Source organism: Rhinatrema bivittatum, chromosome 6 (genome assembly GCF_901001135.1).
Source record: "Rhinatrema bivittatum chromosome 6, aRhiBiv1.1, whole genome shotgun sequence".
NCBI lineage: Eukaryota > Metazoa > Chordata > Amphibia > Gymnophiona > Rhinatrematidae > Rhinatrema > Rhinatrema bivittatum.
The window spans coordinates 179,487,986-179,510,697 of NC_042620.1; the positions used below are offsets into that span (position 1 = coordinate 179,487,986).

Below are 22,712 nucleotides of genomic sequence, written 5' to 3' on the forward strand. Positions count from 1 at the left end.
TTTCTAGTCAGAGTTGATTAGAGAATTATGTCTTGTTAGATGGAATAAAGAAGAGTTGTACCATTCCATATTATCCCCAGGAAACGGTCAATGCGAGATTCGGTCAGATGCTATATGAGATGCTAAAGACACCTCCTAATGCAGAGACAAGAAATTGACCATATGATCTGTCAAAAATGTGTTTAGCATATTACTGTCACCTACATCAATCTACCAGATACTCTCCGAATTACCTCATGTTCAGTAGAGACCCTTGTCTCCCCATGGGTTTCAGTGCATTACATCAGACGAAAATAGAACCTCTAGCTTGCAAGGTTGGGTGAGAGAGCATTTTCAAAAATTGACACAAGCGTGGAAGGTAGCAACTCAGACAGATATGATCGAAAGAGTGAAGAATCGATTGTTAAGCATTGTTGTTGTGGAATAGGAGGTCTGCGGGATGGAACAAGCTCAGAGATCTATGGGGGGAAAGCATCTGTGTTATTGAAGGAATTGGCCTGGGAAGAATATCATCCCTATCAAATCAGAGAGAGGTGTTTTTGGTTTTGTTTTTTTTAACCATCCATAAAGATCACCTGAAGATGTTACATACTTCAGTGACAGAGTTTATAGATTTAAAAAAAAAAAAAAAAAATCACTTCAGTAGTAGACGAGGAGATTGAAACCCCAAAAGATCAGAATACTCCATTTTTACTGACAGATGAAGCAGACACAGCTGGAGAAACAGAAATTGGTGATAGTGATTAATTTTTGTTGAGAGGATATCAGTGATAGCAAAGAGGAAAGTGACAGCGTATTTCTTCCTATTCCACAGGGAGAGAATAAAGGGAAATACCTAAATATCTCAGTGATAGTTATCTGCTGTATTGAACAAACAAAGTTGAATATGTCATATCTCGGAAATGAGAGAATTAAGCTGGCAGTGAAAAAAGCAGGATTGGTTTAATGTTACATTCTTCTGGAGAATGAATTTCAGAAGGATTCTTTTCTCATTGTACGTGCTCCTGATCATGGAGTACTGTTTTATAGAATGTCTTGATTTGTAACAATGTTATAGTGACAGTTATGCTGGCAGCAGGCTTTTACAATGATTTATACACTAAAGAATGACTGTGTTGTGTGTTTGAGACTAAGGAATATCCATTTTAGGAATCCCAATTATAAATTTGATAAATAGGAAGGAAAGTTTAAAGAGAGGAATGGAAGGCCCCCACCCTGTACGATGCTCAGCAAGGCTAAGTTGAGGATGAGAACGAGTCAAAACTAGCTCAGTTCGATAACATCTCTGAGAGTTTGAAGGTTTGGTGGGTTTGGGGTTCCAGGACTCTCATTAGGGGTACCCACTCCCATTGCCCCATTCTCGACTGGGGGGGGAAGGTCTGGAAGCTTGGTGGGCAGCTCCAGGTGGGACCCACAACATGTATCCTTGCTTTCAGTTTGGATAGTTTGATCATGGTGTTTCTCATTTTGTTTTGTGATTGAGGGGTTTGGATCTTAGGTAGTTTCTTATGTTTTAGGAAATAGAAATAAATGTCGGGATGATATTTCCACCACCTGGGATGAAGTGTAAATAAAGTAAAAATATATATATAAACTGTTTTTATCTGCCTTGTCCTGGGGTGAGTAGTTGGGGTTTGGGGGCTCCTGAAATTTTGGCCTGGTGTATTGAGGTCCTGGTTTGGGCCAAGGAGAGGCACTCCAGGTTTTTTATTATTTTTGGCAGAGCCTGGGAGGAGAAGCAGCTTCCTGCTGCAAGCAGCTCTGAGCCGTGTTTAAGTTAAAAGCGGCGGTCAGCCGCAATTTAGGAAGAGGCAGGCCAGCTCGGATGGGGAGGCAGGCAGGGAGCAGAAGTGGAGCAAACAGCTGTTAGCTTGTGCTCTGGGTCTCCTGCTTTGTGCTGAGTCACAGCGGCAATGTTTATTCGGTTTTTTTTAAATAAAATTTAAGCGTTGCCTCACGGTTATGGCAGGAGACAGCAGCGGCAGCACTGGGGACACTGCTGCTGCATCATGGACGTGAGAGGTGCTAGGGGTCTCGGGCAAGCCCCAGTGTGATGTTAGTATAGGCCCCGAATCGCTGATGTCAAATTTAAAATAAAAATTTAAAACCTGTGCGATTTTGGTGGGAGAGCCCTAGTGAATCTCCCCACCAAGTAAGGGCCTGCAGGAAGTACCTTGGTGAGCCCAGCACCAATATCATTTAAAAAAAGGAAAAACCCACACAAAAGTGTCAAACTTCATGGGGTTTGCTGGTGGTGCTCAGGTTAGGGGGTTCTCCTAACCTGGCCACGCCAGAAATGATTTTTAAAGGAGATTTTCAACCTGTTTTCTGAGGGGTCTCTAGGAACTGGGACAAGGTAAAAACACCACAGCAAGTGGATTTTGCTGCTGGTGGTCATCTAAAGGAGTTATGAGAATACCAATTTGGCAGTTGGTTTAAGATAAATTTATTTTAATTTCTGAATTAAAAGCACAAGTGCGTCTGAGGGTGATTGACATGGGTTTATTGATAATTTGAGGACATAGGGCACTTTTATTGGACCAGTGGGTTCTGATAGATTATATTGGTTTGATTTTGAGTAGTTTTAAGTGAGGTTTTTATTAATTTTATTTTACTGGATTTTCCCATTTAATTTTATTAATAATACTAACCAAGGTAAAAAAAAATAAATAAATAAAAGGTCCATCTAGCTCTGAGGGAGAAAAGCCTGAAGGTTCTGTTGCCATTGACCTTAGAGACGTCATGAAAATGCCTTGATGAAGTAATGTTTACCTGAAAGTATCAGGTAGCTTGGCCAGCAAAATAGCACTTTAAAATAGTCAAAGCACAATTTGGATTTAATACTTCATTAAAGAGAACATTTAAAATAATTAAAAATGATTTTCTTCCCTATTTCATTGTGCCAGGGTGATTTTGACTAGTTCCTGGGGAAAGAAATAGGATTTCTGGATGACATAGAAACTATTCCTTTTAATGACATCAGAGAAGTAGGGATCCTAGACACAGAAACTAGTGCAGTGACAATTTTAGAACTCAAGAGAGAGCTGCACTGCAGGGTGACAAGAAAGGATCTCTGACAGCTTTCTTTGTCACAGAGGCCCAAAATACTGTGAAACACCTCCAGATTAGACAGGAAACATTGTTTGAAGTGTGAGTGGGGTGTTAGAAAATATTTATAGAAGCTGAAAAGGTAAGGTGACAGGAGAGAGAGAGTAAAAATTAAATAATAGCCGATGCGAGATTTTTTAAATTAGCTTATTCAGACAGGGTGTGAGAGAGAGAGTGAGGGCAATTGTGAACATTCATAATTTAACAACAACATTGAAGTCAGCTGTCCTACTCTACTAAAACTGATATTTGGTAATATAAGTACTCTTATAACCTATAAATAAACATATAAAGCTTAAATAATACAATACATATAGAGGCTTATTCAGACTCAGACCCTGTGACTTATAAAAGAAGGGTTGATGGGGATCCAAAGAGTGAGAGGTGATAATAAAGTTAAATAAGCCAAATGTTTTCTGTACTAAGAACAGTAAAAGGAAACAGAGTATACTAATTAAACTCTGATAAATTCTGCTGAGTTAGACAAGATTTATTCTTCTGAAGAATTATAATTGGTAGCAGTTTTGTAACTTTAATCATACCAGATGCTATATAGGAAACAAAAGTACTACATTGTTACCTTGAATAAACTGTCACCAAAAATCTGAAACACCTCAGCAAAGGAAAGTGATTATAAAATAAAGGTGTGACTGTTGCACTTTGAATGGGAATACTTAAACTGTGTTATTAACAAATAAATTCATACTTCTATTTACTACATACTCTCTTCACAAATTGAGTATAAGGAAGTATTAGTTCCCTGCTTGATAGTACTTAGGGATTATTTAATTATTCTTTGCTTTATTAGTTAGTGATACAGTACAACAAGACAATTGGACATACACATAGCAAGACTTAGGCTATGGAAGATTCTTTGTACAGGGAGTTAGTCTTTGTTATTGAGCTATTTAGAGATAGCATAGAGGAAAATGTCATCTGCCGAGATCTGGAGAGGGACAGGATGTCATGATCAAGAGTTTCCTGCTGTCAACAGCTAGCAGCGAGAGCAAGCTTCAATAGGTAGTTGATAAAGCTTCTCATCTTCCTGGGGTATCCCGACACAATGCTCACTACTTTTGTAAGCCAGCTGTGTATCCCAGATACTTGGAGAATAGAGTTAATTGTGCACACCAACATCACAGACTCTCTTGAAATTTTGAGAGGTTAATAGCTACACACAGTAGACAAGACAAGCATATGCGTCAAGACCATCAGTATACATGTGCGTCAAGATCATCAGTAATCTCAAACCATCGGCTAATCCTTTTAACCCCTGTCAAACTATCCTTCTTAAACTGATCAAACTAGATATTGCCCCATATATAACTAAATTCATCACCTCTTCCCTTCAACTTAGTATTGTCCCTGACTTACTTAAACAAGCTTCAGTCCGACCCACAATTACTATCATCTCCAATTACTGCCTGATCTCCGCCCTATCCTTCATGGCCAAAGGGTTAGAAACAGCAGAGCTTCACCAACTCTTCAACTACATTGACACAAACAATATCCTCAACCAACCTTGTGAGGCTGGAAAATTGGGCATCAAAATGGCAGATTAAATTTAATGTGGACGAGTGCAAGGTGATGCATATAGGGAAAAATAACCCATGCTATAGTTACACAATGTTAGGTTCCATATTAGGTGCTACCACCCAAGAAAGAGATCTAGGCATCATAGTGGATAACACATTGAAATCGTCGGTTCAGTGTGCTGCAGCAGTCAAAAAAGCAAACAATGTTGGGAATTATTAGAAAGGGAATGGTGAATAAAACGGAAAATGTCATAATGCCTCTGTATCGCTCCATGGTGAGACCGCACCTTGAATACTGTGTACAATTCTGGTCGCCGCATCTCAAAAAAGATATAATTGCGATGGAGAAGGTACAGAGAAGGGCTACCAAAATGATAAGGGGAATGGAACAGCTTCCCTATAAGGAAAGACTAAAGAGGTTAGGACTTTTCAGCTTGGAGAAGAGACGGCTGAGGGGGGATGTGATAGAGGTGTTTAAAATCATGAGAGGTCTAGAACGGGTAGATGTGAATCGGTTTTTTACTCTTTCGGATAGTAGAAGGACTAGGGGGCATTCCATGAAGTTAGCATGTAGCACATTTAAAACTAATCGGAGAAAGTTCTTTTTCACTCAGCACACAATTAAACTCTGGAATTTGTTGCCAGAAGATGTGGTTAGTGCAATTAGTATAGCTGTGTTCTTGGAGGAGAAGTCCATTACCCGCTATTTAAGTTGACTTAGATACTAACCACCGCTATTACTAGCAACGGTAACATGGAATAGACTTAGTTTTTGGGTACTTGCCAGGTTCTTATGGCCTGGATTGGCCACTGTTGGAAACAGGATGCTGGGCTTGATGGACCCTCGGTCTGACCCAGTATGGCATGTTCTTATGTTCTTAATACCAATTCGTGTTCAGAAAGCACCACAGCACCAAATTACTGCTGCTCTCTAGCTTTGACACAGTGAGATGGGGTTTTTGACCAAGGTTCACTGTTCCTCCTTTGTCTTCTTGACATCGCTGCCACATTTGACACCGTCAATCATGCCATACCACTTTCAAGACTGTGCTCCATTGGAATGTCTGGCTCTGAGATTGCCGGGTTCTCATCTTACCTCAACAACAGAATCCAACAAATCACAGTCGACTCCCTAACTTCTTCCTCATTGATGCCCCTGAGCTCTGGGGTACCTCAAGGTTCTGCACTTTCCGCTGCCTTATTCAATCTTTAGCTTACTTCTTTGTCATATCCTTGCCAACCTTGGAGTCCACTACAAGATCTACGCTGATGACATTCATTTCTTTTTTCCCCTAAAAGAAACCTGGACCCTCACAGAATCTTTCTTCACCCATTGCCTCACAACCACCCAAAGAAGGCTTCTACACAGCAATAAACTAGCCTTCAACATATGCAAAACTGAAATCATTATCCTAACATGCCACCCAATGAATAACACACCCAACCTTTTCTCCTTTGACTCCCAATCAATCGCCATCTCACAAAAGGAAAGAAACCTGGGAATCACTTTTGACTCATTGCTTTCTATGCACCAACATATAAGAACTATTACCAACTCCTCCTTCCACAAACTACGCTTACTCTGTCACCTTAAACCACTTCTTGAACCCTCCGACTTTAGGAGTGTCCTCCAGTCCCTAATATTCTCTAGCATAGACTCTTCAACTCCCTCCTGACAGGTCTACCTTTTATACGTGATCCGTCTTCTACAGATCATTCAAAATTCAGCAGCAAGTCTCCTTACGGACATTCTGATTGCGTACTCACATCTCTCCTGTTCTCAAATCCCTACAGTGGCTCCCAATCCTATTACGGGTACAATACAAACTTGCTATGATTATACACTCCTTGATTCATAACTTGCACTCACCCTGGATTTCCTCTCTAATAAAAACCCACACCCCCCTGCCGGCACCTCAGTTCATCCAATCTCCTGCTTCTAGATGTTCCATCCCCTAGGCTCTCATACCTCGAGGAAACCAGAGAACGCGCCTTTTTCTCCGCAGGGCCTCTACTTTGAAACACCCTACCCAAAGAACTAAGATGCCTCCAAAACAGAACTTTCTTTAAAAAAAAAACCCTCAAAACCTCGCTTTTCAAAAAAGCTTTCCCAAGCTTAAATGATAAGAGTCTATTCTCAACGTGTCCCCCCCCTTTAGAAGAGGCCACCTAGGGCCATAAGCAAGGGCAGAACTCAGCCTCCTCGAATGTATGAACTCCTTTCCAGATGTTTTAGTTCTATCCTCCCCATGATCATGTATTACTGTAATGATTGATGCTATTCCTGTATGATATATGTCTGTTTCCCCTTTTATTTCTGTTTAGGTATGCTCTTATTGACCACCGCTCTGAACTTAGGAAGGGCTGGTAATAAATGTCTTTAAATAAATAAGCATATAAAAGAAAGACAGACACAATAGGTTTAAGGAATAATAAATAAACAAATACACAGAACATAGAATATACTTACCTGTGGGTCTTTTTGCCTGGAATTTAAAGTAGTTTGTCAGAGACCTGGAAAATTATAGAAATAGCACAAAGGATCAATTCTTGACACACACATATATAAGTTCATATAATTGTTTGAAAAGTAAAATAGTACCACAATACTTATCTATGAGTAACATTATTCTCTGGGGAAACTGGTTTTCTTGATTGTATTCTTGTTTTGTGAATTCCTGTTAGTGAAAATTTGGTTAAAGACTATAATTACTATGCAAATATCTGAAAGATAAGTTCTACAAATTAAGCTACTTGCTGAACAATATTATATAAATTAAAGGTAATACATTCTTAGCTATTTAAGAAGAGAAAAGAAGAAACATATATAGAAACATAGAAATGACGGCAGAAGAAGACCAAACAGCTCATCCAGTCTGCTGAGCAAGCTTTGTACATTTTTTTTTCTCATACTTACCTGTTACTCTTGGCTCTTAGTAACCTTTTGCTTCTATTTCCCTTCCACCCCCACCATTAATGCAGAGAGCAGTGTTGGAGCTGCATCTATGTGAAATATTTAGCTTAATTAGTTAGGGGTAGTAACCCCCACAATAAGCAAGCTACACCCATGCTTATTTGTTTTCCCAGACTATGTAAAAGAGGACTGCATTAGCCAAATTGACAACTACCAAATGTAATCAGAGGAAGACATTTCAAAACACAGGCATGCAGGATGGCTGGAAGATGCTGTGTATTTCAAGATACTTCCACCCAGGTTCTCATATCAATTTTTTTTGGGAATGAGGCATGCACAAGCTAGCTAATGCGGTCAGCCTGTGGATAGTATTCAGTGTTAAAGATGCCAGCTGGTGAAATTCTTCAGGAAGTAGGTAAGTGAGCTGCAGGAGGTGGACGCCAGGTTGAGGAATATCCATGAAGATGCAGGTTTCTTAACAGATTATACATAGGAAGCTCAGGGTCCAAAATGAATGGACAGCTAGAAGCTACCAGTTTACTTCAGAAATACAATTTTTGAATAATCTACTGGTGTCTTTGTTTTTTTTTTTTTGGGGGGGGGGGGGGGGGTTGGTTGGTTTGTTTTTTACTGTGTAGACATCTTAGGCTTTGTTTTACATCTGATGAGCTATTTCCATCAAATAATTTTGAGAAACCCCTCTAAAGCCTGAAACCACCGGACTTTCTATGTGACCATGCCAGAAAATAGCTTGCCTAGCCTGGGTGTTTACAGTAGTATGGATTCTTTCAGTGATCGCAGACCACCCTGCTTGGTCACCCTTCTGACACCAGACTGGGCCAGATGCCATTGGTATAGAGATATAGTCAGACCCAGTAAGGAGGAACTGCTCAGGCTCACACGACTGAAAGCTTACTTTGGAAAATCCGGTGCAGTATTGTCTTATGACTTGGCTATTGAAAAGAGGAGATTGAGAAAGAGGGGGTATTTGGAAGCAGTGATTGTAACTTTGTTGAAAGCAAAGAAGAGGTCCACATATTTTAGCAAATGTAAAGGATCTGGAAGGTCTTCGATAGCTGGTGCCGGAACAAAGGTTGGTCACCCTTCAAGGTGCAAGTAGGATGGATCCTGCAGGAAGGTCTTGATAAGGGACTGGTGGTAAATTTGTTGAAATTGCAGGTAGCAACTCTATAATCTGTTACAGGAGAAAAGTAGAAGGAACCTTGTTGGCCGCACACCTAGATTGACCCGATTATTTAGGGGGCTGAAGTATGTATATCCCTTATGGACTGGGATCTAAGTGTGGTGTTTGGAATCCTTGATGGGAGCCCCCTTCTAGCTACTGAAAGGAGCAGCCATTAAGGATCTAAAGTGAAAGACAGATAGTTTGCGTAATAGCCATTTGCTTGGCTAGAAGGATGTCCTGCAATGACATCCTCTTCTTGACAATCTGTAGGGGCATGATTAGATCCGTCCTGTCCCCTCCTTTCTAACCAGAAGAGTTTGAAAGTTCTGTCTGAACCAGGAGATTGCATTACCAGCATTCAGGAAGTCAGGGTGCATAGGGGCAAGGAAATGCCTTCATGTCCTGGATGTACAAAGGGTCTTGCTTTGCTACTTAAAGATCACAACTAGTGTTAGAAGGCCCAACAGAATACTTGTCCGGTTCAAAGACAATTGGAAGGGGAGAGTAGTGTCTTAAGGTTTCCATCGCAAGATGGATTAAGGAGACCATTGTGTCCACCTACATTGGGAAGGGTAGACATATCTAAGGACTAAAAACACAAGTGGGATCCTGGGCAGAGCACAAATTAATCTTTCCACAGGACATCTGCAAGGCACTAACCTGGTTGTCAGTACATTTCTTTGTCCAGCACTATAAATTAGGTATTTCAAGCTGCTTGGATTTGACCTGCCCAGCTTAGCTACTGCTTGGGCTCATCTCCTTTGTCTGGACTGGTCTGTCAGGACAATGAGGAAGGTGAAATTTAAACATACTTGTTAAATTTCCTTTCCTTGAGTGCTGACAGACTAGTTCAGAGCTCACTTAGATTTTATAACTTGAAAAAAAAAAAAGTCTTTTCCCATTGTCTTTGCTGTAAGGTTAAGGCAACACAGACTCCCAGAGGGGAAAAACTGGAGGTTACCGTTCCAAGGTTCTGGAGAAATATACAAAATAATTATTTTTCTTATTTAGTCTTATTTTCTTTTCAAATTGTTTAAAACAATTAAGCTCTAGGAGGATGTAAAGTAAGGCAAAGGTGCCTACTGGCATCCTGTTCTGCAACACCAGACTGACTATAGAGGGGGCGGACATGACATCAGAAAGAAACGAGACTGCTTTCTGATTCCATCTGCTGCTGAGGAGTGGTAACCCACTGGTCTGTCAGGACTCAAGGAAAGGAAATTAGTAGGTATTTTAGCTTTCAAACCAGAAAGTGATTCCATACAAGAGCTAGTCCCCTTATCTTTGTTGCTTTAACAATATCTGATGCTTTGATACTATTCTCACAGCTGTCCTTTCCTTAACACACAAACATTTGAAAATAAAATTTTTTTGATTTAGTTGAAAGAATAGTGCTGCTTATTGTTTTGGAAATCTAAGAGCTTGATGTTCCAGCTTGCATGGTGAAAATGAAACCGATTTAACAGACCTCTGCTCAGCTTGCATCTTTCCATATTGATCTCTGCTTGGGTGTGACCCAGGAGTGAAATATCCTGGTGCTGTTTTATAGGGCAGGATTGAAGTACAGTGGCAGAGCAGTGTGTGCGTCCCAGCAGTTGAATAGCCGGGACCATTTTTTTAGGACAGGATTGAGGTAGAGTGGCAGAGCATTGTGTGAATGCCAGGATTGAAATAGGTGGCTTTATTGAGGAATAACGTAGGGGCATGTTAGCAGAGATCTATACAGCCTAATACTAGAATGGAATTAAAAAAGAAGAGATGTACCTGTAGCTCCTGGTGTAGGTGCATTACTGACATCTGTACTTCTGATGCTGTCTTTTTCAGAATATGCTGGCTGGGGCTTTGTTTGGCCCATGGTTGGGGTTGTTCCTCTGCTGTACGTTGACCTCGCTGGGTGCAACTTGCTGTTACCTGCTCTCCAGCATCTTTGGGAAACAGTTTGTAGTTTACTATTTTCCCGAGAAGGTAGCCATGCTGCAAGCAAAGGTAATGAATGAACCGCAGAGCTTACACCTGCGTCACGAGGGTGGAAATGCAGCTTTTTAAGAAGTGGAGATTTCCAGAGGCTGCATTTCTTTCCCACTGGCTGTTTGTCCGGTTCCATTTCTTTTCCGAGGAGCCCAGAGTAACTTTACAGGAATGTGAAGCAAGGCTTCAGTATTACAGCTGTTTGCACATCCTGCAGTCAGGTGCCCATCTGCTCACAAGGAATGTGTGAGTTACTGGGGGAGGTGAATATAATTATGATCTTACTCAAAATCAGAGCACCTGAGCACCCTGCAGTGATCAGCCTGACTCAGAGAAAATCACTGACTGGTTTAAAGGGGTCCAAATTGGTTTGCATTTATTCCCTATAATCAGTTGTTTTGGCCACTTTAGTCTTGCTCTTATGTCTGGGGGAGGGGGATTGGAATGGCAGTTTTCCTTTTACTCCTTTGGGCTTTCAAATTATCAGAACCAGTCTCTATTGGACTATGGCACCATGAGCCTTCATTCACAACTACAAAAGGAGTCTTGTCCCCCCCCCCCCCAATCCTCTCTCCCTTCAAATTAGCCCGACCGTTGCAATAACAGTACTTAGCCAGGGTCTACAGACTGCAGCTCCCTTGGCAACCTGAGTCAAGCCCCGATTACTGGGTCTCCCTGCAACTGCGTGGGCTTTGAATGCTGCTGGTTCAGCATCCTTGGCTGGCCTAGGGTGCAGAAGCCATGCGTGTGAACATCTTACCCAGGACTCACAGATGCCGGCACGCAGCCCTGCCACCAAGCCTTCAGACTGGCCCTGTACTCCTTTTTAATTGCTCCCAGACACTCTCTGATTGTTTGGCATAAAGCCATGCATCTTATGTCCGTGTCTTTATTGCATTATATGGCCTCTCAGAGATTCGTTTGCAGTTGCTGTACGCTGTAGTCATACTGTCATGGTGTGGACAGATCAGACTGCGCATACGGGCCCATGCATATTAAATAGTATGCTTTGCACGAAGGCCCCAGCATGCTTGCTAAACTGGTCCAAAAAGACATTAAGAGTGCACACACTAAAATTAGCACTAACATGCGTATAAATGAAGGAATGTCAGATGTCAATTAGGATTTAGTGGGCACATTGAAAATAGTGGGGTAAATGTTCAAACCTGTGCGCGGGCGTACATGTGCGTGCGCTACCCGGCGTGCACACGTGTCCGCCCGATTTTATAACATCTTATAAAATCGGGGGTCAGCGCGTGCAAGGGGGTGCACGCTGATGCCCATGGCCTTCCCCTATTCTAACCTTTCCCCCCTAGCCCTACTCTACCCCCCGACCTCTATCTTACCTGCCGGCACGCGATCCTCCAACACAGCGGCAAATGGCCGCTGTGCCAGAGGCCTCTGGCCCTGCCCCCGGACTGCCCCTTTTTCAAAACCCTGGGACTTAGACATGTCCTGGGGCTTTACGCCCGTCGCACGTAAAATAGGTCCAGCGCACGTAACACGATTTACACGCGCAGAGCTTTTAAAATCCTGCCCAGTATGTTTATTCTTTCCTCCACATGCTATTTGGCACAGGCTCGCTAAGGCCAAAATTGAACACCTGCCTTGGAGCAGGTGTTAACTTTTTAGCGAGCTTCTTATTTCAGGGACTCAGTTATTGGCACATTGTGGCTAAAAGGTGCAGCAGCTGTACAAGGGATGATATTTAAAAGTTTACCCATGGGTCCTTGAGTGAGAATATCTCTTTGGAAAAGAAAATACATCAGCGCACACTTTAGACCTTCCAATAGAAATCCAGATTTATTTACTCCGCAAAAGTGGCATTTCAAACCAAAGATTAATACATGACAATTGACATTACACTACACAGTATAAAAGGAGAGAATGTCAAACTGTCCACACAGGCTCTCACTCACACCCCCTCTCTTGTGCACAGGCTTTCATTCAAACCCCCTCTCTGGCACAAGTGCACAGGCTGTTGCACACCCCTCTCTCACACACATGCACAAGCTCTCGCTAACATCCTCTCTCTTGTGTACAGGCTCTGACGCACTGCTTCTTGCATGCCACACGGGCAATCACACCCTTTTGCACACACACAAACTCTCACAGCCTCTCTGTTGCACGCACGTAGGCTCTTACTGAAATCCTCTCTGTTGCATTCACATGCGCACAGGGTTGCACTTTCTCAGGGCCTTCTCATCTCTCGTCATCCTCTGTGGGATGGAGCCCGCAACGCTTACAGGACCTTTCTTCAGGTTGCGGTGGCCCCGCTGGGCCTCTGTTCAGCAAGGTGAGGTGGTGGCCGTAGGAGTGTTTTGGAGGGGCACTTTTTGCCAACTCATCTTGCCTTATGTTAGGACTGTCCCTGAAATTTTGAAAAAATAAATAGTTTTAAGTTATTTAATTGCAATGTGATTATGCTTCCTTTATAATATTTAATCTCATTTGATCACTTTTCCTAAAAAAAAAAAAATCGTTCTTGGTTACAATTTATAAAGTCGTAAAGAAAAAAATGGTTATGCATGGTCAGATTACCACATGTGCTATTTTTATAGTACTGACCCTATGAGGTGGATTTTAAAAGCCTTGCGCGCGCAAAATTGGCTGCATACGCGCATAAGTGGGCTGCAGGGGAGCTACGCGAATTTTAAATAGCCGGGAAGGACGCGCTCACATTCATGTACGCGGGTCCAGAAAAAGTAGCCTGAAAAGGGGCAGGGCATGGACATTCCAGAGGCGGGGCCAGCATTGATGCGTGGAACCCCTAATTTGCCTCAGCCAGCGAGTGTGTGTGTGTGTGTTATGCACATAACTTTGCTACACCTCCTCAGTAGGCATCTGGTGAACATCGATGGGGGGGGGAGGGGGTGGAAACAGAGAGCAAGTGCCTCCTTATAGGGCTCAGCCTGACACTCAATATATTTGCTATTGTAAAGGAGCACTTTGATTTGGGGGGAGTTTTCAGGAGGAAGGTTGGGTTTTGGGGGATGGTGTTATAGAAACATTCAGGGGTATTCATTGTAAAATTGACATTTTAGTCCTTAAAAGCGATGAAAAGCAGATGATTTGGAGTCTCTGCTAGCTGTATTGTACAGTGTACAAATCAACTCTTCTTCTTGTTAGAATTTTCATTACTTATAAGGACTAAAATTCTTTAATGATGCAAATTTCACAATGAGTACCCCTGAATGTTTCTATAACTAACAGCACCTCCCGAAAACTCACCCCGAATCAAAGTGCCCCCTCAAAATGGTGCATATATTGAGTGTCAGGCTGAGCCCTATAAAGAGTCTCTCTCTCTCTCTCTCAGCTCGTGCAAAGGCTGCAGACATACACGCATGAAGAGTATTTTAAAATCTAGGTGCATGCTTTTATAAAATAGCGCGTATCTTTGCGCATGGTGAGATACGCATGATTGTGGGCGCACGTGCGGCCCTTTTAGAATCTACCCATTAGTTTTTAGAGTTAGCATGCATGTTAATAGCTTACGTGCATTTATTGAGGTTTGGGGGGGGGGGGGGGTTTAGCATGGGCACTAAAAATTTAGCACATCGCCTGTTACATGGTGTTTTAGCATATCCAGTAAATTTTGTAGGTGATGCATGCTAAAAAAAAAAAAAAAAATCTTTAGCAGGCATTTTAGTTCCTGGGCCCCTTGGTGCAGCTTTCTATGCACAGCAGCACACTGATTCACCTGCAGGTGGCAGCACCGAGCTGAAGAAGCTGTTAAAAATCATACACTTATCTCTCCGCAGGAACCAAACCAAAAATCAGAAAGGAAGGAGTGGGAGGTGGCTTATTAATTTTGCTTTTTTCTAAATGCTGACTGAATGCTTAAACCCTCCTTTGTTAGCACTGCTGCTTGACGAGCACCAGTTTGCTAAACTGGTTCCTGTTTCAACTAACGTCACATGACATCTGTTTGCTAGCATGAACAAGGCCTGAGAGATCAGTTATTTGATGTGACATTGACAAACTAGCTCCAGGTTTTTATTACATTAAAAATGAATAAATCTGTTGCCTGGAGAAAGCCAGATTAAAAGGAATGCCTTGGTTTTCAAGTGGGTCCTTGATGCAGAAGACGAATATGACTTGCCAAGGGGGAGTCTGAGACTTTTGTCCCGGCTCTTTTCCTGCATCAGTCCACTGCTCTGTCAATTAGGCTTCATCAGAAATATGCCCAGCCACATAGAAGATAATTTTCAAGGCCATTTCTGTGGGTAAACCAGTGCATTGCCTGCGGGAAAGGGGCTTTTGGAAAACTGCCTGCCCTTTGTGCTGATAAAAGCACACACATGGGCCTATTTGTGTGTGTGCAGTGTGGAAAGGCGGGGTGTGGGTTTAGGTATATGCTTTTTGCATTTTCTAAAGCATGGCACATAATCTTTTCCAGAAAAAATGTGTGTGCACACACATTAGCAGGTGTTAATGTGTGGGAGTAGATTTTTGTATATGCATGTGCTTTCCTTTTGAAAATGAATGTAAAGCCTGCAGATAGTTGCAAAATGACCCCCATGCTGGCTCAGCAAAGTTATGGGGCAGTAACACACTGTGAAGCTGTGATCGTGTGCTTTTGTTTAAGATTCCCCCCATCCTTCCCCTCTGATCTGAGGGCTGGGTCCTGTCAGGCAGCCTCAGGCTGCAGGATCAGGGAGGCAAAGAAGAGAGGGTGAGAAGTGGCATGCAAGGGATGTTTATCCCCATACATTGGGGGATATTTTTGCTGTTGTTTTACAAGGGGTTTACTTTTTTATGTTTTGCGGCTGAAAAGAAAAACTATTAAATCTTATTGCCAACTTTGTAAAATCCCAAGAATTTATAAATGCAAAGCTCTTCTTATCTGTAACTTCTCATAGGCCCTGGCTGAGTCCCAGAAGTGCAGCCTGTGTCCTTGTGGATAAATCATTTGAGCAGCTGACAAGAGTCTGGGCAGACCATGGCATGTTAGAAAGCATCAGCTTTACCTTTTAAACCCCACACTTGCTCTCTGAACCAGAGTCTCTATTCCTGGATGTTCCATCCCTTGATTCTCCTGTAATTATCGTGCACCGTTAGTAAAACTATGTGTACGTTATGTGTTCAAAAATTGTTATTGCATTTCAAACCTTAGAACCAAAAAAAAAAAACCCCCCATACAAATTGTAGCCTGATGGAAAGGGTTTCCTTCAAACCATCAGGTTAACAGCATCTTTTCCATTTAATCCCAAGCCCACCTCCATCCCCTCTCATGTGTACACTTGAAACACAACCTAACTTCTGAAAAGCTTCGCCATGTCCTGGTTAATAATTCCTGTTCGCTTGACCCCCCCCCTGTTTAGTCTGTTTTCCAGTCACTGTATCACCACTCGCTGTGTGACCCTGATCAGGTCATGTAACCTCCCTGTGCTCAAATGTGTTTACTTGGATAGCTCTGTGTGCATATGAACGCACTTTGTTTTCATGTCTTATCCCCTCGCTTTAAGCAATTGCTTTCCTTTCTCATGCTAGATATTGTTAAATTCTCTCAGCACAGCATAACTGTTACAGAGTTCAGCAAATATAGAAGCACCTTGTCTACAAAGTCTATTTATCTGAAAAATCCATTATCCAGAAAAAAATCATGAGTTTTGGCCTGCATGCAGTTGTTTGGAAAAAATGCCTTTTATCGAAATATTTCTCAAGTACTCGGGTCAGTTCCATTATCTGGAAAAATTGAATCTATTTAATGTTTTGGGTACTTGCCAGGTACTTGTAACCTGCATTGGCCACTGTTGGAAACAGGATGTTGGGCTTGATGGACCCTTGGTCTGACCCAGTATGGCAATTTCTTATGTTCTCCCATTATCTGTCAGTATTCATTGTGCAGCACAACCTTGGTCCCAACCCTTTCAGATATAAAATGCTCTCCTGTAATATAAGGAGCTGAATGGTTGGGAGGAAGCAGGGACTATAAAACTTGATCAAAAGCTTCTCTCCCTCCCTCTTGTACTGGCAGATCATCAGAAAAGGGTGCCTGGTTGACAACATCCTATACCAGTGCACATGCAAAGTGACTGTGCAATATGTGTAATCTGCTCAGACACGGGATATCCACTTGGTGATCTTGGTTAACAGGTTTCACTCTAGTTAAACAGTTAGTTGGACTGAATGAAGATTGTGACTTAACTCAGTAGAATTTCTTCAGATTACCCTGTAGTATTTCTGCTGTTCAGATATATTCAAAGACCTCTTTGCAATCTAAGAACAGATACAGACAGCCCCCCGTAAATTGCCGTCCTGTTAACTGTTTTGATAGTGCTGGGCTGTATTTAACGATCAATTATAGATATTAAAAAAGTAGCCAAAGTCTCTTTTTTTTTTTTTTAAGCCTAACTAAGTTCTTTCTTCAGGTGGAAGTATAGATTGTACAACTTTTGCTGGAACTTAGCTATGATACAAGGATTAATGTCCCATCTCAGAAATTGCATTGGGGCCTTTAAAGTCAACAGAGTAAGGAGGCCCTTGGTTTGACATTACATCTAAAAGACTAGCAGCATACTGCTGGTTTATGCCATGCTGGAGTACTGTACGGGCTCAGAAAAAGGGTTCTCCCTCTGGATCCATGAGCAGCCCTAACGTCTGCACTCAGAGTGCTGTGGGGGGGAGGGGAGGCCTTCATTCACATGTTAGCCAGGCCCAGCTCGGCTTAGCTTCTGCAGTCTCAAGGGAACTGAGCTCCAGTCAGTCATGCTGCACATGTACTGAAAGTTTCCCTTTCTCTTTTTTTTTTTTTTGCATTTAACAGGTGGAAGAAAACCGGAGCAGTTTGTTCTTCTTCTTATTGGTTTTAAGGTTTTTCCCATGTCCCCCAAACTGGTTCTTGAAACATCACCTCTCCAATCCTGAATATTCCTGTAGCCAGTTCTTCTTCTCCATTCTCATAGGTAAGATTTGATTGTTTAAGCATTGTTTGGGGGTGGGGTGCGGAGATCTTGAAGGCTGCAGGGGTGAGAGCAGGCAAGGCCCCTGGCAGGTCTCAATGGCATGCATCTATCCAGGCCTGGAAATATGCACAGGGCATTTTAGAATACACAATTATTTTTGGGACTTTTTCACTTGGTTAAAGACACAGAATAAATCACTTTAATGGGGGTGGTTGGAAGTTAATGATTAAAATCCAGATAGAGGTGCAGGGACACCTACAGAAATATATGAAACTTTAAACCAACCCCCCAAAAACTTTCTCAATGTGGTGAAAATTAAAAAAAACAAACCCATATATAGAAAAATGTGATCACTGACTGGTATTTAAGAAGCAAATTTTGATTATATCACTTAAATAAAAATTATTCTTGTTTGTAAGATGAATTACAGTGATTGGACATTTTGTTCCCTTTTTTGATTTATTATAAATTTGGACTTAGCCAGACAAGTGGTAGAATTTGAAAATCCCGTTACACTGGCCTAGATTTACTAAGCCTTGATAAGGGTACAATGTGTGTAAAATAAGCACCCACATAAGCACATATATGGATGAGTGCACACTGCAATTGAGAGAGTGCATGATATAAAATAGGTGTAAATCTACTCAACAATATATTCGCATATCTAAACGGTATGAAGCAGTTCATGTAAAACATAGCTGGATAAGTAGTATTTTTACACTTATCCACCTATCTTACTTAGCTGGATAAATAGCGGTTTTTCAGACTTATCTGGCTAAGTGGTAGCATGGTATTGTAACACAGAAGGAATTCAGTTTCCCAATATTAAATCCTACCACATAAAGGAAACTATTTTGTATTATTCCAATCCTTTATTTATACTCATCTTCTACAAAAAAAATTTTTTTTTCATATGTATTAAATAATACACCTCCAAATTGTTAAAACCCCTAATTTTCCCCCATTACGCATTCACACACACCATTCATACTATATTAAAATACATACCTAATACCCGCTTGGCTCATCAGTATCATCTTTTTGTACAAGATGAGTATAAATAAAGGATTAGGAATAATACAAAACTAGTTTCCTTTAAGTGGTATCAAAGCCACCACTTACCCAGAGAAGTCAAAATTTATCCAGGTATGTGGTGCAAAAATTTGCTCCTTGTGCATAGTTGTGCTCTTAATTTTAATCATTTACTTGAGAAGATTTAACTCCACGTACTTTTACTATTAGTTGGTGGCTTTTTCCACGTGTAATTCCTTAAAATTTTGTAAAATGTGCACTGGAAGGAAATGACCAGTTTTACCAATTAGTGCACCACTGTTTGCCTGGTCTCTCAGCAGCTCAGGAACAACCTCCGAAGTCACCCAGACTCCTCATCCAGTCATTTTTTCACTTTTAAGATGTTACAGTCCCTTACACCAGATATTGAGCAGGAGTAAAAGAGTAGACTAGTGGTTAGAACAGAGGCCAAAAACCAGGGAAACCGGGGTTCAAATCCCACTGCTGCTCTTTGCGGCCTTAGGCAAGTCACTTTTCCCGCCGTTGCCTCAGGTACAAAACTTACCCCTGGATTCATCAAAATGATATAAATATAGTGGAAATAGCACCCGCAATAAAAAAGGGAGCATGGTTAGGCTAATTTCCCTGCTCCCTCATTGCATAGGTAATTTCTGCTGTGTTTTTTTTTTTTACTGACCGAAAAGGTTTTTATCACAAATGCTGGGGGGGGGGGGGGGGCAGCGGGAAGAGAGAGACCAATATGTAATTTTACTTTTTATACCACTGTAAGAGGGGCACTATTAACGCGGGGTAGGTTTTGGGGGGCAGTTTTACATGCACAGTCAGAGGTATGAACAGCAAAGTTGACACCCGTGAAGATTTTCTGTCATTTGGAGCGATGAAAGGTAAAAGAGGAATTGATTTGTACAATGTACTCTCTACCTAGCTTGATTGCAGCAGATGTTCTACCGCCATGGAAGAAACAAAGGCCAAATAAATTATAGGTGATAGGTTTGAATAGCTTTGGAATACATGCTTGAATAGCATGTGTTGAATAGATTTGGAAAACCATGCTCCCTTCATCAGGCATTGTTCGTCACAAATATATTATTAGTTCAATAAAAAAAAAGTGTCATCCACAGCTTGTTTGTTTGACCTTTATTTCTGTGTATCTAAGTGGACTAATATCTCATTCGTGCTACTTACATCCATGGTGGAATGTAAAATATATAACATTAGCATATGAATGGTGATATACATCAATGTCATAGTCCAACCAAAAGATACAGGATCTGGTTATAAAATAAATCCTTGTTGTTAATATTTTTGCCTATTTATCTGGCCTGTCCAAACATTCATCTGGTTGGGGATGAAACAATAGTGAGTTTGCACCCCACAATTCTTTACTACTTCCACAAACCGGGCAACTTTGTGGGCTCTCTGAAGATCGCTCTCTTAAAGAATGAGCGTGACAAATAAAGCAGTTCCATTCTTGTTTGCCACTTATCTTAACACTCGCACTACACACAAAGGGGTACATTTTAAAAAACAGCGCATGCGCGTACTTTTGTTCGCACACCAGGCGCGAACAAAAGTACGCCCGATTTTATAAGATCCGCGCGTATCTTATAAAATCCGGGGTCGGCGCACAGAAGGGGGTGCACATTTGTGCAACTTGTGCACGCCGAGCCCTGCGCGTGCTGCCCATTCCCTCGGAGGGAACTTTCCTTCCACCCTCTCTGGCCCTATCTAAACCCCCCTACCTTTATCGCACAAGTTACGCCTGCTCGCCGATGGCCCGCTGCCGCACCATCACCCGACCCGGGGGCTGGTCCGGAGGCCTCTGTCACGCCCCCCGGAACGCCCGGAACGTCGCGCCGCCCCCCAACATGCCCCCGACACGCCCCCCCCTAGCAAAGCCCCCGGGACTTACGTGCGTCCTGGGGCTTGCGTGTGCCACCGAGCCTATCGGCGCGTGCAGGGGTTTTTTTTTAAGGGTTACGAGCTTAACTTAATCATGTAACCCTTTAAAATCCAGCCCAAAGTGTACATCATCTACAACACATCAAATAAGAGCAAACGACAAAAGGTGACAAGAGATGGCAAATCTTTACATCACAGCTCCTCTTCTGCTCATTTATACTGCTGTAGAACACACTATCAGAAGGGGGAAATAACTCTGTGCCCATGCCATTAAGAAGGAAAGACCATTTAAAATTATATTTAAATCTGTCTATATTTTATTATTCATTCATTCATTCATTCATTCATTCATTTATTTATTTAAACGAATTTCTGTACTACCTTCCTGATATAAAATCATCCATTCTCCTAGGACAAGCAGGATGGTAGTCCTCACAGATGGGTGACATCATCAGATGAAGCCTGGCACGGAAAACTTGTGTCAAAGTTTCTAGAACTTTGACTGACACACTGAGCATGCCCAGCATGCCACTGTCCATGCGGGGTCCCTCTTCAGTCTTTTCCAGATTGCAAAATAAAAACACAAATGGCATAATACACAAAAAAACTAACTGATTTACTGTGCATTATATTTATGTGATCAAATAAGGAAAGCAGGCAGAGACGTGACTTTGGGAATGCTTTCCAACATAAGTATGGGTTTTGGTGTATAGGTTATAGTTGAGGAGAATGTGTAGGAATATCTGTGGGTATGAATGATGGTCCTGGTGAGTATTTGGAGATGTGGGGGATATAGGGATGTCGTACGTACCTGGGAAGGGTTCATGCAGGGATTGTGTGTGTGTGTGGGGGGGGGTTGTGGGATGTTTTATTGGGGATATGGTTGTGTGTTTATAGATAGCAGACGCGATTGTGAGTGGGGGTTGGATGTGTGTAGAGAGGTTGTGATTGGGCTTGTAAGTGGGTGTATGTAGCTGTCGGGAGTGTATTGGGGATGGATGGATGTGTTTTGCTAGGTTTCTGTGTGGGGGTTCTGTGGAGAGTAATGTTAGACAGGACTGTATGTGTAAGGGGAGTTGTAGGGTATGGATTTTGGGGGGGGGAGGGGTTACGGCTGTGTGTGCATGTGGAGGTTGTAGTTGGGATATTGTGGTGATGATGGGGGAAGTGTTGGGGGTGAGTTGAGAGGTTGTGTCCATTTATTTTTCCACTGTGGTGAGTGTAGGTGGGGGGAGTGGGAGCATTGCATGAGTTTGGGAGTGGGGGGTGTGTGTGTTTGTGTACTTTTGGAAATGCTCTTTTCTTTAATCCTTTGCTAGTTGATTCAGTTATTTTCCCTGTCTCTGTCTCTCTTGCATTGCTATGGGCAAAGTTCTGAAAGGCTGAAGGAGTATATGCAGTGTATTTGGAATGGGGCGCTGGTTAACATTCTAATAGTTTCCTATAAAAAGCAATGGGGATTTTTTTGGGAGGCTCAGTTCTCTCAAAATATTGATCTGATGTTTATAGTTTTCAAAATCGTTGAAGATACTTTTTTTTTTTCTGCACGGCAAATGTCATGACGTTCCATCTTTTTTTTTTTTTGGAGACTTATTGTGCTTATAGACAGACTAATTGTCTGACGGACATCAATCCCTTTTCATAACTCTTTCCAGCATTCCATATGTAGGGAAGCACCTGTGCATGCAATGCATGCAGACACATGACATGATGCCACCCATATGCATGCGCCACGCACAATATGATACACACATGATATGGACATGCAACACATACACGATGCAACGCACATGATGCATCCATGCAATGTACTCAGGTGTGCACACAACATGCATGCACACATGATGTGTAAAAGCATAAGTGCACGATGCACGTGCACACACAATGCGTTTAGAAGCACAACAGTACACAGCACAGTAGATACCCATTCTTTGCATGAGTGTGTGTTGTATTTTGTGTAATTCTGCCAGTGATTCTTAAATGTGGAAGTGAATGAGTGTTTAAACTAAATGAATGGCTAAAATGTAAGATTCATGTTGTGCATGTTTATATTAGTGTGGGATGCTGTTATGGGGGTAAGTGCCCTAGTATGGTATAATGTAGGATATTGTGCAGGAATGGACTTTTGTAAGTACAGTATTGATTGAAGGAGTGAGATT

The 22,712-nt window shown here is 41.9% G+C and overlaps 1 protein-coding gene across 1 annotated transcript in view; it reads left to right on the top strand.

Annotated features, from left to right (window-relative positions):
* TMEM41A (transmembrane protein 41A) overlaps positions 1-22,712 on the top strand; it is a 61,639-nt gene that overhangs the window by 14,971 nt on the left and 23,956 nt on the right. Inside the window, 4 exon segments of the mRNA XM_029606204.1 lie at positions 10,568-10,729; positions 17,481-17,558; positions 17,560-17,593; positions 17,596-17,619. Coding sequence (XP_029462064.1) covers positions 10,568-10,729; positions 17,481-17,558; positions 17,560-17,593; positions 17,596-17,619 — 298 coding nt within the window.